Raw genomic sequence first — 20,240 nt, 5'->3', positions numbered from 1 at the left:
GGTCATTTCGGGACTAACATATGGTTTAATTTTATTTCAATAATTCGCTTGCGCGTAGGGGTCTTCAGCAGATGATCCGTTGAGAAATAAACGAGATGTGGACAATCTGAGATTATATTTTGTCCCATACGTAAAACTCAAAAATGACCCAATTTATATTTAAAAAATAGACCCACGGAGGTCAATCACATCTACGTTGGCAGAATGTTTGCAACATGTACAGTTTTGGCTGCACAAACTGACTACCCCCCGCCCCCCAAAATAATAAAAAAAACACTTCGGTCGAAACACGTAATTAGGTTTTTCCAATGGGGGCTTTTTAGAGCCTCATTACAAATCTTGCAGTCAGATCAGTGTAGTTAGGTTTCTGTAAGTGTTTTTATTACTTGCTTTAATGCATCAATATTATAGTATTGTTAATGATATCTGCTACATATAGAGATATTTGTTTTGGATTAAAACTTTATCAACTATACTACTGTTATGTAGTTTAATATGTTTATTATCCCAGACAATTTGTTTTTCAAGTGAAACTTTGCTGTCAATATATTTAGTATAACGCAAAGCCATTAAAAACGCAAAGCCTAACAGTGATGCAGGACGGAGGGCCTGACAAGGACAGCTATCTAGTCATTCGGTTGGGACAAAAAACCGAGGTCCCGTGTACAAATTGGCATGCACGTAAAAGATCCCTTGACAGTTGGAATTCGATATAAGAGTAGACCGTAGGGCCGCTGCCCGGGTAAAATTTCCCTCATAGCACACTGTATGGCGTACGCCCGTCTTCATTAGCCCAGTTTAGGAGCAAAACAGTAGGACGTTAAACCCCATTTCATTTCATTTCTACGGTCAGTCATCTTGTTTGAAGCAGAAACAGGTTTAAGGTTGGTAAGCAAGCCGTATACCTTGCCTGGGACTTGTGCTTAGATTGACATATTTAAGAACGGTGAGATCGGCTGCAAAGGCAATGCTTTTTATTGATTTACATGTATTTCCAAATTCTGATCCCTTTTTTCGAGAGGAAAGTAGGGGGGCGGGTGTATAACCCTTATTTAAAATTGCACATTTTATATCTTTGTATAGTGTTTTTAATCCATCGTATGAAGTTGTTTTTAAATCAAAAAGATTGTAGTACTTTATATACAAGAATTTATGATCAATGGAATCAAATGCTTTTTTAAAATATATGTTTCTAAAAGAAATCCAATAATGTTTCTTTGTTTAGCTAGTTCAATACAATCATCAATTATCCTGATATTTTCACGAATATGACGACCTGGCACAACGGCAGTTTGATTTGGCTGGATAAGTTTAATTAAAAAGGATTTCAATCTATTAGATCTATATAGTGTTATTGGTGTAAACTATCTTATTATTTTTAACAGTGTATTAATATACTCTTCAAAAGATGTAGGGGACATTAAGAAACAATACAAAACTGCGGAAATGCATTGCTGTTTTTATTAGAGGTAACCATTGTATGTTAATAACAGGCCAATTGCCTACACATGAACATAAACAGTTCACATGGACGGCTTATCTGACGGGCCCATTTCACTGGCAAAGAGATACACTGTCAAAGGTGAAAATGGACGTTTTTGATTTTTGTCTTAAGTTAGGATGCTCTTCCCCCAGAAAATTTTGGAAAATAGGGTTTGAACCTGAGGAGAGGAACTATGAAAATGACGGAAAATTCCAATTTTGAGGCCGAATTTGCGATATTGGCGTATTATACTATTCTGATATGAACATTATAAAATTTTAAAGGAAGGAATACGACTTTAGAATAATTTATGAGAAAAACGAATAGTTCGGAATCGGGTTAGAGTGCGACGACTTATTTGAATTTTGAAGATTATCACGCCTGGTCCGGGCTTGAATCAATCTCATCTCCATCGTGAATTTGACCTGGAAATTTTTCAGATATTTCTTCGGGCGTTGGTTTCTTGATTGGGCGCATATGATTCAATTTAATTTCAATAATTCGCTTGGGCGTAGGGTTCTTTAGCAGTGGGAGGATACCGGAGGACACGGAGAAAACCTACCAGGTTGGACAGGCGACCCTACTCCTTGTCACGTACAACCAGGGAATCGGTCCTCACAAAGAATGTGAAACAGTTTGATCAATTCCAATAAATGAATGAACTACTGGTCCAGTATACCATCCTCCACGTAAAACGGGGAACCACGCTAGAAAAACTCCGTCTTGTCGACTTCCCGGAACATAGGGCCTACACTATTACATATCCACCAAGCAGACTAGAAAAAAAGTCGAAACTATACACGCGCCCACTCGAGCTAGCTTTATATTTCGCTACTATTTAACCCCTCGCACGAGGTCCGATCGAGAGACCACCACTTGACTCAATGACATACCTTATGATCTAAACATGTTAGTTTGTTTGACGTCTTCGGTATATCCCACGGATTTTAACGGGGCGGTAGGCTATATTTATTACTACGACTACTAAAAATAAGTTTTAAACTAAAGAGACAAAACGATCCACACCCGATTTGCAGTCTCGGTTTGTAGTTTGCAAGTTGACCAACCCTTCAAGATACCAAGTAACTAAATAACAACAACAGAGTCCCCAATTAAATCTCATTATTTAATTTTCGCTATTTATATTTTTTCAAAGTGAATTGAAGAATGACTGACTTAGGCTTATTGAGTAGCGTAGAACCATAGATTTATAGGATATCTATGCGTAGAACGCTCTTCAGATTTTTAAAGGGAGATAATTCTCAAACGTCGCAATTTCATTGAAGACAAAATGGCCGAAAGTCCTGGGTTGGGACTGCAGTGGTCAACAATAATTAAACCATTGTTAGACGCCTCGTATTCTTCTTTTAACAAAAATGATATTCCCGAATTGACGAAAGCTATATTAAAAAGGTATTTGATCTAAATAGTTTATACTATCCATGTTCCTTGTTTTAGACATTACATTACAATCAATTCAGTCAACAACTGAACAAGACGTTTATGTCAAGAACTAAGCCTCCACTCTACTTCCTTCTTCTAGTCCATAATAATAGAGTAGGCTAGTACGCATAGTATCAAACACAATACAATTATAAATCATTGATGACTGGAAATATCTGTTATGTTTTACTTTTCGTTGAAGATCGAGTTATGGCCAGTTTAGAATCAGAACCATTATTTTGTCAGAACTCATTTCTGTAACCCAAGCATACTTTACATGGCATAGGCCTACTTGATACTGTATGTATAGGCTGGGCAGTGACTAAAATCTAAATATAAATAAATGGAAAATTAAGTTCTAGATCTACTTCTAATTTCCTGGTATAAATAATAGACAATGTCTACAAAAAATATTTGCTACATCGATTTAAATATTACCGGTGTGAGATGGTTCCTGGTGTGTGATTACCATTAGCGCATGCATGTGCATTTGTAGGAGTCATGTCACACTGTTATGGACACGGTGTGCATTGACTCCCCGTGATAGGATTTTCTTACGGTCAAATCGGTTTCTACACAATTACGAGCTACCAATATTTACAGTATTACTACCAGGAGAGGGTGTCGAGTTTCTATTGTTTGTTTATTTCGATAAAAAGTAGAAATACAAATTGACGATCTTTATTATTATTCAGTATATTCCTGTCCACAAATGCGAAAATTGAATACAAAATAATTGTCCCTTGTGAAATTTGCATCATGTTTGAACCCAAATTTACAAGGAGTATTTATACCGTTTTCTTTTCTATGCATGGAATCGCGTAATAAATATATATTTGTGTTCATGAAATGGGTGTTTTCAGATTTAGTTTCAGATTTAGATCCCATGGTTTGCTTGACAAAGGATTTGTATTTGAGTAATAAAACACATAGATGTAAGGTTGTAATTTTTTTTTAAAGAAGTACAAAATTAAAACAACAATGATACACAGAAAATCATATAAAGGCCAATATTCAATCTGCAAAATAGTTAATTATTAAAACATTGTTAAACATTAAAAGTGTAACGACTAATCACTAAAAAAACAACGGCTACACTACAAATCATCAAGGATAGATCATAGAAGTATCAATTTCAAGTTAATCAACTTAGATCCGTTGATCGTGTAACTACTGATCACTAAAACAGCTAATCACAATAACAAGTATGTTTATGTATTACAAAACTCTAACCAAATACTTGATCAGTGATCAGGAACCATCTCACTCGGTCGGAAGTAGATATAGTTTCTTTGTTAATGCAAACAACAGTTTTGGACATGCGCAAGTGCCCAGGAGCAAACACACACCGGGAGTCAATTCAAACTGTCACACCAGTACAGTAGTTAATACTGTTACTTTTTTCAAAATTACTGGGTCTAGTTTAGATAACATTTATCATGGTAACACTTGTTTATTGTCCTCAAAATATTGCTTACATTAAACACAAAAAGTCTGTCTATCAACTCTGTCATAACATTTGTCTCGCCACCCAATGTTCAAAATGTTATATCATATTGATAATCAAACTTTTGTCAAGGTTTCCCTGAGTATTACTCCGATGATGCCTACAGGTAAATGGATACCGGTAGTGAGAATCGGTACCATACTGGTGATCATTTCAAATTTTTCAACATAAACCTCTAGGCCTATTACCTGTATACAAGTAATGATTTGGACTACATAATTGTTAAGAAATCGGAATATTAAATGAAATAAATAGTATTCATGCTGGTCCAATGTATTATTACCAGATACTGTACAGTGTAAGGATAAACTTTTTACAAAACAGAGAATTTTAATGTGTCCAATCCCCCACTTTTGAAATAAAGCTTAAAAAAATACATGTAAATCAGATTTGTGTGAAATGATAAGCTTATTTACAGGGTTGTAATCATTACATTTTTAAGTAATGTCCATGTAATGAGTACCAGTAATGGAAGATTTCAAAAGTAATGAGTAATGGAAATGTAGTTAATTACATTCCAAAAATCATGTAATGGTCAATTACATTTCAATTACTTTTCAATAACATTTTATGGCACATATATATATTTCCAATATAACAAGCCCCAAATTTTATAGCACCAAAGAAGTACATTAAGTGTATCTGATACAAACCCAATTCATTATAATTTAAAAAAACAGATTTAAATCAGATTTAACAAATTATGATAAAAAAATAAGAAGGCATCAAACATTTTCTTTTATTAAATTTTTATGTAAGACCCTTTTTTAGACATCTAAAAGATGTATTGTAATCAAGGATTTATGCTAATCTGCAGGCAATTAATCAGTTAGATTAAAAGACAATTGTCATACTACACTTTAATCCTAATCTCAAGTGACAAACCAAACAATGGCCTTCAAGTATCTCATCATTTTATGGTTACTTAATATTAAACAAATTATAGGCCTATAATATATATATTTAACAGTTGTATAGAATAGTGTCAGAGTTATGCCACAAGAAAGAAATAATGTTGTGAATAGACTTTAGTGATACTATTCCACTCAGTTTATTAAATTCTCATTTGTAAACAAAAGCGACAAAGTAATTGATTTGGAAGATACATGTAATAAATTTTTATCAGATTGTTTGCAGTGAAGCTGCATGTTAGATTCGAATATTCAACCACGAAGAGAATCATATTATATCAGACATTAAGCGAAATTCATTTCAGTTTTTTTAGTAGAACAGTTAAGATAAATCTATTGTACTTTGTTGTTGATAAACGATAGACCTACTGGAAGCATAAAGATGTATTATGTAATCTGAGCTGAAACTTTCAATTGAGATTTTTCTTTTGGCCTCAAATGTTATATAAATTATTAATTAGACATTTATTCACATGACAAGCCTATCATCAACTCTCTAGTCCATCGGATGATTGGGATTTTGAATGGATTGAAACACAATCGCAATTTAATAATTTAATTTAAAAATGGTTTGTTTATTATCGTAACAATGGTAGCAACAGGCTATGCTATTCTTCAAACATTCACAACTTACCTGAAAATAAAGTAATTTGGCTGAAATTGACAATATATTCCTCTTTCATTATCTATTTTTAAATTATTATTATATATATAAGGATATATCTAAATCTTACATGATGCATCTTTAAGTATTTATTGTTTATTTTTTTCAGTGAAAAGGATATACTACACCATGATGACAGCTATGAACCATTTTATTCATCCTTTATGGCCCTGTCCTCCCATTTTCTTGGAGCAAGCACAAGTAACTGTAAGTAATCTTATCATTTTGTTTTTCAAATCTATCAATGTATTGTCTATATTACTGATCTCATACTGGTTGAATGCTCAAAGAGCAAGCTTTTTGTTTATACAGTTTAAATGATGGAATATGTTTCTAATGACAACCACCATTAACAAAAACAATCAGTTATTAATGGAGATTTATCATTAAACAATTCCCTTTCCCGATTTTCAACTGTGTGTAATAGCCAACAGTCTATCTGTGTTCTTTGTCTGTTTTGATGCCAAATTTGTGATCAAAGCCTAGATGCTGCACTATAGGAATAAAATGTATAATGCTGAACCTCAAGAATTGAAGATTGCCATTAATCACACCTTAAATTCACACTGCATGCAGGTTTACAAAGACAAGAGCGGGAGATTCCCAGATGAAAAGGAATATTTCTTGCAAACCCCTCATCAGAATTTTGTGAAATGCTCAGTTAAATGTCTAGAGTGTAACTCACTCTTTCTGCTCATACTCACACTTTAACGATGTATTAATTTCATTTTACAGAAGCAACAGCAGACTTCATTAGGACAGATTATAAGATAAAGAATCTAAATAATGCCCATTAATTTATTGTTCATTGAATTTTCCTGCGTGGTTTCCCCTTGTCAGTCAGTGATGCAGGATGGAGGTCACGACAAGAACAGCTGTCTAGTTGTTCGGTTGCTTCATAGCACATTGTATGGCGTTTGCCTGTCTTCATTAGCCCAGTCGGAGCAGAACAGTAGGACGTTAAACCCCATTTCATTTAATTTCCATTAATTTATTGAATGTCGTTTTAATTTCAGTATCAAAATCAAACATCAGTCAAGTTACGACAGCATCCAGAGTTGTCATGGAATTTTTACTTTCCAGACTACAGACAAAGACAGAAAGTTGCACAATATCAGAGGTGAAATAGAAAATAATGATTTTTTCTTTCTGTTAAACTATTATTGCTAAATGAGAAAGAATATTAAGAGTTTTTACAAAAGTGTAATAATGTGACCAAGGTTATCCTCTACACAATATAATATAAACTTATATTTTTCATACCTTATTAACAAGGTGTTTGTTAACACACATATGCTGTGTGGTCTAGTTCATTGTCCATATCAGTTTGTTATACAAGAAGTTCTTGGCCAATTGTTTTAAGAAATTGTTGACAAACATTACGCATTGTCTAATATTATAACTGGGTACATGGTGGGATGGTGGTTTGTCATGTTGATTATACAGTATACGCACCAGACTGGCTGGGTGATCATAGCAGAAATGAATGACGTTTTATTCCTTTTTTTTCAGAAATATTTGATGATATTAATTAAAGGTCTATGTAAAGGAAGTGGATGTTTACCTAAATGTGATGTTGTGACCTTTACTTCTATGTTAAAATCTGCCAAAACACCGACAGTCAGACAAATTACAGAGCAATCAAATGGTAAGAATTTTCTATGAAATAAACATTTGTGGAGCGATGTAGGTAATCCACTGTATGTTATACAGCTAGTCTGGGCATTGGAAATATTCTAAAGTCTAGATACATTTGTGAAAATGAGAATGTTTTTGTTGGTTTAATAGATAATGCAGAGAAACTCCATGACAAAAAGTCGCTTGTCCAACCTCATCTGTTTTCTCCGGGTCCTCCAGTTTCTTCCCACTGCTAAAGACACCTACGCGCAAGCGAATTATTGAAATAAAGTTGAACCATGTGTGAGTCCCAAAATGACCTAGTTTGTGTCGAGTGGATGTTAAACCCCATTTTTCTTTCTCTCTCCATGACAAAAAAAACAATAATCTGTACTAAATGTTACAAGAATACAGAATAATGCTACAGATTATTAATCAACAATGGCTTATAAAAATTCCAAGAAAGTGTATTTATGATATTTACATGTATATAGTTTTATAAATGTCGAATGTAGCCTATTAATTGTTTATTTTTATTTTAGACTCTGAAGACCAAGACCAGATAGACACAAAGAAAACCAGATTAGACAAGGGCAGTAACCTCTTTAATCAGCTTACATCTGTTTTTGATGAGATATCTGCTATTTCACACAAACCCGAACCTCCTGTAGAGGTGGTTAATGTTGATGGCAACACTATTATACATTTACCTGACTCTTCTGAAGAAATCAGTCATTTGGTTGGACAGAGAAATAGACTGGCTTTATTACAATTAAATGGAGCTGAAACTTTACTCAATGCCTGTGTAGACTTGGTATTTTTAGGAAAATATACTCAAAGATATAAAGAAGCATGTGGTGGAAAAAACTTTGCTTTACCCACAACTTTATGTGAAGCTCTTACAACCAGAAATAGGTAGGATACTAAGGGTTATCCTTTTAATATTACATGGGTAGTGTGGGGACTGATCCCCTACCAATGAAGTATGCATATAGTTATTAACCCCAATATGTAAAAATTTGGTGCAAAACATGTTGAACATTGTTTCTAGGCTCCCTTACACTACCAGGTAATTTTAATAGAACCACCATCAATTATAAATGAAGGCAGAATCATTTTGTTATTTAATATTTCAGAAAAGAATAGAGTGCTGCAGCATAACATTTCACAGAAACTCTGTTCTTTAAAGTATTTACAAGATGTCAGTGGCAGCAGGCCTGAAAATGACAGTTTTAAATGTACCTGATAAAATGTCAAGCACTAATGAAATAGTACCTGAAATTTTAAACTAAGTGCTGGAGATGTATTAATAATATCAATAAAAAAGACAAATCAGTGCTGTACAAAATGACAGGCACCAGAGGTTTTGTGTCGGACAAAGCCTGAATCTGTGCCTGGCATTTTCAGTGACAGGTGGCAGCAACAAGAGGTTGATGGACATAACTTTGAATAGTTACATTGTTATTCTACTTGCCATGTAACAGCAGTAGAAAACGTTACTGATATATAAAAAGATTATAATTGATTTCTGTTGAACTTTCACCAGTTCGTTACTGCTTAGAAAATTGCCAACCATTTTGTATTGGTTATTAATATCACTTGCTTGATAAAGACGAAATAACCAACAGTAATTGTTGTCCATATAACTATGTGTCTATATTTCTAGCTATATCTGTTTATTGAGTGATGTATCGATAGTATGGAGAGCATTTTCACTACCAATGTTAGAACCATTGACTACTGAAAGACTGGGTAAAATTATTGACGTAACATTGGGATGTTTATATGCATCAATGACTGTAGCCATCTCTAATACTATCAATAACATGGTTAAGCCCGTAGCCAGTCAGCCATCAGCCTCAAGAGATGAAGAAATAGAGGGCTATGGCATCAGTATTGTTCAAAAAAGTGTAAGTAGGAGATAAGTGAGTTATTATTTCCCTTTGAGGTATGTGATGTTATACGTAGTAAGTGTAATATTAAAAAGGCTGCTAATGATTTGAATCAATGGAGATACTCAAACTACTCAAGCCACTAAATACTTTATGACATAAATGCATTTGATTAATTTGATTAATAAAAACCATTGATGATTAGAAACCTGACATTACCAACGTCAATAACGATTGGTATGACTGGAAATCATGGGATATAGAAGATGACCCCCCTTAAAAATTTTGTCCACTGAATGATTGAGGCCTTTTTTCATTATGTTGGTTACAAAATATATCTATAAAATATAGGCATAAATTAGTAAAATTACCCAGTCAAAATACCCCCTGCCTTATAGCACAGCTAACTTGGCAAGAAACATCAACATAGCCTGGTTTTAAAATGAGCCACACAGACTTGAAAGTACCATTATTTAAAGGAGCTAAATCGTTACTATTTGGGATCTCGAAATTGACACAAATGGGTTGCAACGCATATAATAATGTAATCTGAATGTATATAGACTGATTTACATTCAATCTTTTCCATTTTTACTCTAATTTCAAATCTGTTATGTTCGGCGAAATACGCCAGAAGTCTCAATCAAATGGCAATATCGAGCGTCTGGTTATTCCAGTCTATTTCCATATAAAATATGGCGTCACCATTTGACATGACTTCTGGAATAGGTCCCTTGTTACAAATGACGCTGAAATGCATTATAGTACACGATTCATGTACCAATGGTAAAATGTTTATTTTGTCTTAAATATTGGATATCAGAAGCCCATCTTTTCCCGGTAAGATCACGACATCAATGTTGATTTAAATTGACAAATAATTTGTGTTTTCAATGTGGAATACTTTGGATGATATTAAGTTAGAGACTTAGCTACTTCAATAATAATAATAATAATGAATATTTATAATGCGCACATTCCATCCAAACAGTATTACTCATGGCACATGTTTGTTTAGCTCTTCAGTTTTATATTTGACTATATTAGGATATTAATTTTATATCTTGTATCCTTTCTATTCTTAGTGTGCATAATTATTAGTTTTAATAAATATTTCAGTTGGAAATATTAAACACTGTATCTGCTGCAGTTAAAAATTCTACAAGAGCTGGTGGAAATGTAAGTATATTAATTAAAACTCTTAAATAAATAATACATTCATTTATCTTCCCATGTACATAGTGTCAAGCTCTTACAATATATTACTGGTAAATATATGTATATGTGAAATTTTATAGAACCAAGTACAAGGATATTGCCAAGAGTGGCCATCTGTCACAGACATTGTAAGTCATAAATCGAGGCTTTGTTTCTATGCATGCCTAAAAGCCATTTACATTTTACAATGATGAAATCTCAAGTTAGAAGTAGCATTTCTTATGACATGCAATATTAAAATCTTTATTTCAGGTGGCCCAGAATTTAAATCTGTTGGCAACTTGGGTGTTATTGAAGGGATTTCAAAGTTTATTAAGTCTAACACCAGCTGTGATATTAGAAAGAAAAGACTCAATCAGAGGCAGAAGTCAAGAAAGTAGTCAAAAAACAAAGGAAAGCACAACACCATCCAGACCAAGTTCTGGCAAAAGGTAAATATTTTTGTGAGTCAAAAAGTCAAACTAAGATTCACCTATTAACATTGTTTGCACGAGTCCTAGAAAAGCCTTGCAGTTGGGTTGGGCCCATAAATTTCCTTGAAAATGAATTTGGATACTGGAAAGTACTTGAAAGTATATGAGTCTTGAAAGTCATTGATTTCTGCATCGGCTTGTCTTCACATATTATGTAAAAGAACAATAAAATTAAACCAACAAAGCCAACTTATGTAACTGATCATATATACCTCATCATTACAGTACCTTCCAAGGTTTTGGTGTTTTATCTGTTGCCCTTGGTTCCACCACAGCCTCACTATTGACAAGTTTATTAGAAGATTTACAAGTAGAAGGTTCACCTGGTCCATTAGAAGTAAGTAAAAAATAAATAAAACAAACTTGATTGCATTTAGTTATCTCTAAAAGATTGTTTTATAGTACTTTTTGTTATTCTTTTTCTGATTTTAATAAAAGGAATGTGACAGAAAATAGTTAAATCCCAATTCTCTGCTATATAAATAGAGTGCCTCATGCAGCGAACATTTTTCCTACTGAAAGTTGAATTCAACACGGTGAATGTGCACGCTTCAGTGGCTTGTCTTGGAGTGATTTCTGGCTAGTCACGCGGTGTGATAACACTCAGTGCAAGAGCCTATAAATAACCATCACACGTGAAATTCTCTACAGCTGTAAAAAAATCTGTTGTTGATGATTATGAATAGCGCAAATATTAAGCTTTTTGGTTATTACAGCAGCTTTAAAAATTACGTTCGTTTTATTTTTCAAATTGATTTATCATTACCTATACTGTTAGGAGCGTCATCTTTTGGTTTAGTACAAATACTGTCTCTGAAACACTCGGGTTTGGCAAGAACATGATACTAGCAGTAGTTTCATTTTACTTTTACAAGGTTCTTAAAACAATTGTTGAGTTGCCTTAGTGCATGTTTCTAAATTCAATTTCTTGTTCCAGCTTTTTGTTACATTTCGTGAAAAAGTAGTCTTTATTATTCCGACCTGACAACCAGGCGGAGAATTGTTGATAGACTGGTTAAGCGAGACTAATTTCAAAACCAGGGCACGTAACCTATTTTTTACTCAAAAGTGCCCGGATGTTATGGCCGACACTCGTAACCATTTTTCAGACTATTATTTATCGATGGTTAAATGGTCCTAGCTTATTAAGTACAACATGACCGTTTATTTAGTGACTATAAATATGCAAAACTGATTTAAGGCTTGGTAGATATATATATAAATATTGTGGTGTAATTGTCGAAATATTTATTTATGGTGGAACACCCTAATATAAAATGATTCCATTATTTGTTGTACATTTTCTCTTGTATTTATAATTGATGGCATACATCTTTATTGTTTTAGATGTCGTCGAAAACTGTTAAGACGAGTATGGATGTATATTCTTGTATCACTATGCCATTGACAGCCTGGAAACGAGTGAGAAAACTCACCTCTACAATTAATATAATAGATCTTTTATTTAGTCTGGTAGCAGTGTCACTTAAAAAGGTAAATTATGTAACAATCTTCTAAAAAACAATGTTCTACAATTTTGGATCATTGGTTTGAATACACATAATTTAGATATCAGTGACGCAGATATTTAAAAAATAATACAGTCAAACAATGGATAGATAGTACATGTTTTCAGCACAAATCATGCAAATTTAAACAGACAGGTTGACAGGGCATTCTTAGTCAAGGAACAAAATCTGTGTCATTATTTAAATTCAATCTGAAAACGTTCTTATTCACTCCTGACTTCGGGCTTGACATAGCAACCATGCCAATGAACAAACCTCTCTCAAAATAATGCACTATACAAATGCTTTAAATTTTATTAAAAAGCGGTATACATGTACAAAAGGCATGAAAGTGAAAAATGTCAAGGTGAATCAAACTATTATGTAACTCACTTCAAGAAAACTTGATTAAATTACAGTGGTATTAGATGTTCTGGAAAGAGTAAACATATCTTGTTACATGTGTAACAGATTTGCTACAATATTTGTAATATTTCAGGCTACCTTATTAAAGAGATTAAAACATGGATCAGATAGTTCGGAAACAAGCAGTAGTAGTACATCAGATTCTAATACTTTCTATGAAGATGAATTTAGTAGTGAAGATGAAAGTAGTGATGATGGTAAGTAAATACTGTTATATAATAACTTCTAGAAAACGTAATACGCCAGATGTTGGTATTAACATTATCTACAGCAAAGCTTCAAGAAGCTTCCAAATGATTTTTGTTTTCCTTTCATTAAGGTAGCAATATGTTTATGCAAGTCAAATTATTTATCAGCCTTGAACTGTACTGATTATTTTAGATATACCTATGAATGTAGAAATTCTGATGATTTAGACTCTGGTACATGTACAGCCCTCTCATAATCATATATGCCTTTTTTATTTCTCGATAATGTCTCTTATTACATGTATAAACAAACACCATTTTGGTTTCCAAATAATTTAAGAAATTGACAAGAGGGTAACTTTGAAGGATAGATTAGTTTGCAGTTGACTAATATAATATGGTTTTACTTCATGCGAAGATGTTTTCTAAATAATTAAGAATATTGCTTTTTTAAGAATGATATTGAGTATTGTTCAATCCTTGAATAATTTTGCTATGTTTGATATTTGAACACTTTCGCTATGGTTAATCATTGAATAATAATGCCATGTTTAATATTTGAATAGTTTCTCTGATTTTAATCCTTGAATAGTTATGTTATGTTTAATGTTTGAATAATTATGCTATGATTAATCCTTGAATAATTTTTCTGTGTTTAATATTTGAATAATTTAGCTATGGTTAATCCTTGAATAGTTATACATGTATGTGTGCAACATTTAATCTATAATAGACAATGCATATATTTTTGTACAGATGATCAAGACTCTATGTTAGGTCAGTTATTTCAAGAGACACCCCAAACTGATACAACTAGTACTAACCCACCACCACCCCTACCACCAAGAGTTGATAGTGGTTCTGATAGTAAGAGATCTAGACGTGTTAGTACTGGAGATAGTTCTTATTTAATCCCTGATAAACGGGAACCTGATGGGGTCAGTATTACTCTATTGTCTATAAACATTGTTTTTATGAAAGTATGTAATATTATGATTGAACAGAGAATTAGTTTAATGACACAATAAGAGGGTGGAATTTTTTGTATTTAGCATGTATTATAATTTGATACCCAACACATCAAACCCTTCTGGCTTTAGAGCCATAACTGTTTTGTTATGAGCATATTCATGAACCAATGGCCTGAGAAATCTCTCTCTAGCCATTGCTGTATTGCGATTGAAAACTTGTGTCTTTGACAGAGCGTGTCCATTCTCATCGTCCAATATAATCTCTCCTGAGTAAAACAAAGGGATTTTTTTATACGCCCACATGGAAATGTGGACATATAATGCCGTCACCCCTGTCGGTCCTTCGATCTGTCCGTCAGTCGTCGACAATTTCTTGTGAACGCTCTAATGCCAGAAGTTGTTATCCGATTGTTTTAAAATTGATATAAGTTGTTTACATTAGTGAGATGAAGAAGCCTATTTAATTTCAATAATTTCCATTTATTACTTATAGAGTTATGGCCCTTGTTTCACTTTGTTGAAACTTGTGAAAGTTATCCCCCGATCTTTGTGAAATTTAGATGCATTATTTAAATTAGTGAAACAAAGAATCCTATTGAATTTTAGCAATTTCTGTTTATTACGTCTAGAGTTATAGCCCTTGTTTCACTTTGTTAAACCTTGTGAACGCTCTAACTCTAACGAAAAAAGTTATCATCTGATCTGTATGAAATTTATATGCATCATTTAGATTAGTAAAACCATGGAGCCTATTGAATTTCATCAATTTACAATAAATTTCTCTTTGTTCAATCTTGTTAATGCTTGATTGATGAAAGTTATCATCCGATATGTATGAAATTTATAATATGCATCATTTGAATTTGTGAAATGGAGGCCTATTGAATTTCAGCAATTTCCATCAATTGGTTCTAGAGCTTTTTTGGTAAAAATCATGTGCTGATTTCAAGAAACTTTTAACCCTTGGCCGTTGCTGAAACTAGCTCAGTCTCCATTTTAAATTCCTTAAATGTGTCTACTTGTACAAATTATTACTGCATACCTTTAAATATTCAATATTTATCCATTTTTGTGAAGAAAATCATTAGTTATTTATTTTATAAAAAAAGCACATGTCGTATTCTATCCAGTTTGTTGAAACACAATGCGTAACATGACAGCACTTTTCTTTGATCTGCTGTGTGTGTTCCAAGAGATGATAAACAGATTCCATGTGTGCGGAGATTACCTAATGTTTATAGTGTAGCTATTTTGGATAGCCCGTCGTTTCAATCTGATTAAAATACAGATCTATTTTTTGTTTCGTTTTTTATACGCCCACATTTTCATGTGGACGTATTATGCCGTCGCCCCTGTCTGTCCGTCCACAATTGTTTGTGGACTCTCCTCAGGTCACAATTCTTATCCGATTTTGACGAAACTTAAAATATAGGTTTATCCCCAAAAGATCTCGGCTGCTTTCGATATTGGCATGTATCGGATCGAAACTTCATGGATTATGGCCCCTGATTGTACGAAAAATCACGTTTTTAGCTTGTGGACCCTATAGAGGTCACAATTTTTATCCGATTTTTTTGAAACTTGAAATATAAGTTTATAACCCAAAGATCTCAGTTCCTTTCGATATTCGCGCATATCGGACCGTAACTTCCTGAATTATAGCCCCTGATTGTACGAAAAATCGCGTTTTTAGCTTGTGGACCCTATAGAGGTCATAATTTTTATCCGATTTAAAAAACCGTATTATTATATCACCGTTACACCCTAAGGAAGGTTGAGTTCGAATTTCGTGGAAATCGGCCCAAAATTGACAGCAAAATGGCTGCCGTTCGTTCTCAAATAGCATAAAAATATGGTATATCAAGGTTGTGGACCCTATAGAGGTCACAATTTTTATCTGATTTTGTTGAAAATTGAAATGTAAGTTTATAACCCAAAGATCTCAGTTCCTTTCGATATTCGCGCATATCGGACCGTAACTTCCTGAATTATGGCCCCTGATTGTACGAAAAATCACGTTTTTAGCTTGTGGACCCTATAGAGGTCATAATTTTTATCCGATTTAAAAAATCGTATTAATATATCACTGTTACACCCTAAGGACGGCTGAGTTCGAATTTCGTGAAATTCAGCCCAAAACTGACAGACAAAATGGCCGCCCTTCGTTCTCAAATAGCGTAAAAATATGGTATATCAAGGTTGTGGACCTAATAGAGGTCACAATTTTTATCCGATTTTGTTGAAACTTGAAATGTAAGTTTATAACCCAAAGATCTCAGTTCCTTTCGATATTCGCGCATATCGGACCATAACTTTCTGAATTATGCCCCCTGATTGTACAAAAAATCGCGTTTTTAGCTTGTGGACCCTATAGAGGTCATAATTTTTATCCGATTTAAAAAATCGTATTATTATATCACCGTTACAACCTAAGGACGGCTGAGTTCGAATTTCGTGAAATTCAGCCCAAAACTGACAGACAAAATGGCCGCCCTTCGTTCTCAAATAGCGTAAAAAATATGGTATATCAAGGTTGTGGACCTAATAGAGGTCACAATTTTTATCCGATTTTGTTGAAACTTGAAATGTAAGTTTATAACCTAAAGATCTCGGTTCCTTTCGATATTTGCGCATATCGGACCATAACTTTCTGAATTATGGCCCCTGATTGTACGAAAAATCGCGTTTTTAGCTTGTGGACCCTAAAGAGGTCATAATTTTTATCCGATTTAAAAAAACTTATTATTATATCACCGTTACACCCTAAGGACGACTGAGTTCGAATTTCTTGAAAATCGGCCCAAAATTGACAGACAAAATGGCTGCCGTTCGTTCTCAAATAGCGTAAAAATATGGTATATCAAGGTTGTTGACCCTATAGAGGTCACAATTTTTACCTGATTTTGTTGAAACTTGAAATGTAAGTTTATAACACAAAGATCTCAGTTCCTTTCGATATTTGTGCATATTGAATTGTAATTTCCTGAATTATGGCCCTTGAAGATCTGACCAGTTGTATTTGGAGGTCTCATCAGGGATCGTATGAGCGGCTTTTGACCCTATGACATCAGACATTGATTAATCAATCAGCGTTGACATTTCTAGTGGCTTACCCACAGACCCGTGCATTGCACGCCAAGAAGTCGCTGTAGCCGATGGTTTCATTGGCTAATCCCTCACGCTATCCAGAACAACGTTATATAACAACTCTTCCAGATCCTAGTACAGAGACAAATAAAATCTCTGCAATATTCTGTTGTGCACTAGTTAATTGAGCGTAATGTAGCTGCATTTGTCACCAGACACTTTACGGTAACATATTTAAAACTCTGGTTAATCCCGATGGATTTTGTTGCGTACTGGTTTTGATCGGACTGTTAACCAGTCATAATTTGGGATATTAATTTGGCAGTGTTTGAGTGGGATTAAATCTAATCAAACGAAAGACTGTGAGGAGTATGAGTTATGAGAGGATATGGATACTATTGGTTTTACCGAAATCAAATGCTGATATTTACCATGTTTTTTTAGAACAGATATTGGCAAAATGGCTGAGTATTGGCCAATACAGATTTCTAACAATGGGCAACTTATAATCGGAACATCACTATATCTTTAGAAATCTTTTAATAGATGGGAATCATATTGTTTTATATATTGTTAATATTGTGATTTTCAGTTTGTAAGCTTGGCAACCAGTATATTAAATTTCAGTAACACATACATGATAAATTCAACTGATGAACAAGTTAGAAAACTCTTCAGGTAAGTCATGTATTTTTGTGTTAAAAGTTTTATAAATTGCATTGATAGATGAGGCTACATGAAAGTCTTGAATAATTGTTGTGTTATTTTTTTGTTCTGGGTTGATACCACCAGACACTCATCATTAATTATCAACACAACACTCAGTATAATCTGTTGACGACTATGTATACAACTCTATAACTCTAATCCTGAGATTATGTGGCTTCTATATACGTGAACATTATTCTGTACTGGCCGTACAATTTCATAGTTACATAGGGGAGGTCGAACGTAGCCATGTTTAAAATCGGGTTTTGAAAAAAAAGCTATTTTTCCGGCATGCAAAATGACCGATGCATCATTTCTAGTTACGGTCATTTTCCATAGCCCTCAGTCCCGACCGGCATATACGGTCGAAGTGGAACCTATGGTTGATATTATTGATCATTTATTACAGAAAATCACTGAATGAAGAACATGCCAGTAGTTTGGCTACTTTAATAAAGGAATTAGATAAAGAATGTACTAAATCAGGCACAGGTAAATCATTTCTAATGCTAGGTTTTTCACTTTAAATGTTTTTTTTGTGTATTAATTGTATTAACAAGTAAACTAAAGAATAAATTATTTGTAACAAAGCAGTTATTGAGTCGAACTATTGAATAATACCTGAAATTATATATTATTACAGAGTTAAGTTGAAGGAAAACCCTATTAATTCATACTATCTAATATTAAAATGCACAAACCCCCAAATTCTACTTGAATTAGCAAATTACTATGCAGGATGTGACATCCTCAAGGTAACTGTCAGTTACTATTTATCATCAAAGCCATGTGATCTTGCTATAATAACTACTCTCTATTATTGCAGGAGATTAGTTATAGCAAAAGCATAAATACTATAGTGAATGTTTGAATATACAATAAGAAAGTACTTTGATTATAAAAAGTACTTTGATTATAAATAATGACTGATATACCCTATTGATATCTTTTCATGGTTATTTAAAGTCAAAATGATTTGTATTTGAATAATTTTAGAATTAGATAATGAATAAAATATAAACAAATGGCGAAGCCTGGAAATCTCCTTTAATATCCTAGGAGAACATTCAACTATATTAAAACTGAAAATTACCGGGAAAAACTTGCTGTTTGTTGCAAATTATAATTGTGAACTCAAGAAACATTGATTTTAAAAATGATTAGTATGGTTATTTACAGATAAAGTATTTGATGGTATATCAGTGGCTCTAGCTAAGTTCAATCATAGTTTGATAGCTACAGAATGTCTGTCTGAAAACCTACAGGTAAGACTATTTACATCAAAGGCTCAGAATAAGAATAAGATATTGTTGAATTTGGCCTAATCACTTGTATTTTGCGAAGTCTGAAAAGTTTTTTAAAATGAGTATGTCTGTTCATTCATCATATTGTTTGGAACACAATAACTCTTCTAATTGAGGTAGAATGTTCAAACTTTTTGTAGATATTCATTAAAAAAATGCCTTTGTTTCATTATATCAATAACTTGACTAAGTTTGATGATGAGCATTTTATGCTTAAGTTAGGCAGAATGGTAAGTAATTTTATAGCTCAATGCTTGTGAATTTGTCACTGACTCTGTCACATAAAACTTGTAAATGCTCTGCTGGTCAGACTTTTTTAGATTTTTATACGCTCACATTTTCATGTGGACGTATAGTGTCGTTGCCCCCGTGGACACCCTACAGGTCACAATTTTTATCCTTTTATCCGATTTTGACGAAACTTGAAATATAGGTCTATCTTCCAAAGATCTCGGTTCTTTTTGATATTGGCATGTATCACTATCAGACCATAACATCATGGATTATGGCCCCTGATTGTACGAAAAATCACGTTTTTAGATTGTGGACACTCTAGAGGTCACAATTTTGATCCGATTTTGATGAAACTTGAAATCCATGTTTATAACCCAAAGATCTTGGTTTCTTTCGATATTCGTGCATATCCGATTGTAACTTCCTGAAATATCGCCCTTGATTGTACTATAGAGGTCACAATTTTTATCACACTTATACACTAATGATGGTTGAGTTCGAAATTCGTGAAAATCAGAAAAAACTGATGGACATAATGGCCGCCTTTTGTACGCAAATAGTGTAAAAATATGGTATATCAAGGTTGTGGGCCCTCTAGAGGCCACA

At 33.4% G+C, this 20,240-nt stretch overlaps 1 protein-coding gene across 1 annotated transcript in view; it reads left to right on the top strand.

Moving 5' to 3' along the window:
• The first annotated feature begins 2,776 nt into the window (after positions 1–2,776).
• Positions 2,777–20,240, top strand: part of LOC126808947 (E3 ubiquitin-protein ligase UBR4) — a 95,543-nt gene continuing 78,079 nt past the window's right edge. The window contains exons 1-15 of the mRNA XM_050534018.2: positions 2,777–2,896; positions 6,118–6,215; positions 7,025–7,128; positions 7,521–7,656; positions 8,168–8,540; positions 9,292–9,535; positions 10,637–10,696; positions 10,988–11,166; positions 11,434–11,545; positions 12,556–12,702; positions 13,216–13,339; positions 14,087–14,268; positions 17,981–18,066; positions 18,506–18,588; positions 19,276–19,361. Coding sequence (XP_050389975.2) covers positions 6,173–6,215; positions 7,025–7,128; positions 7,521–7,656; positions 8,168–8,540; positions 9,292–9,535; positions 10,637–10,696; positions 10,988–11,166; positions 11,434–11,545; positions 12,556–12,702; positions 13,216–13,339; positions 14,087–14,268; positions 17,981–18,066; positions 18,506–18,588; positions 19,276–19,361 — 1,959 coding nt within the window. The 5' untranslated portion in view covers positions 2,777–2,896; positions 6,118–6,172. The remainder of the gene's footprint in view (positions 2,897–6,117; positions 6,216–7,024; positions 7,129–7,520; positions 7,657–8,167; positions 8,541–9,291; positions 9,536–10,636; positions 10,697–10,987; positions 11,167–11,433; positions 11,546–12,555; positions 12,703–13,215; positions 13,340–14,086; positions 14,269–17,980; positions 18,067–18,505; positions 18,589–19,275; positions 19,362–20,240) is intronic.

This window comes from Patella vulgata, chromosome 1 (genome assembly GCF_932274485.2).
Source record: "Patella vulgata chromosome 1, xgPatVulg1.2, whole genome shotgun sequence".
In the NCBI taxonomy this organism is placed as follows: Eukaryota; Metazoa; Mollusca; class Gastropoda; family Patellidae; genus Patella; species Patella vulgata.
This window is presented reverse-complemented; position numbering and strand designations above follow the sequence as displayed.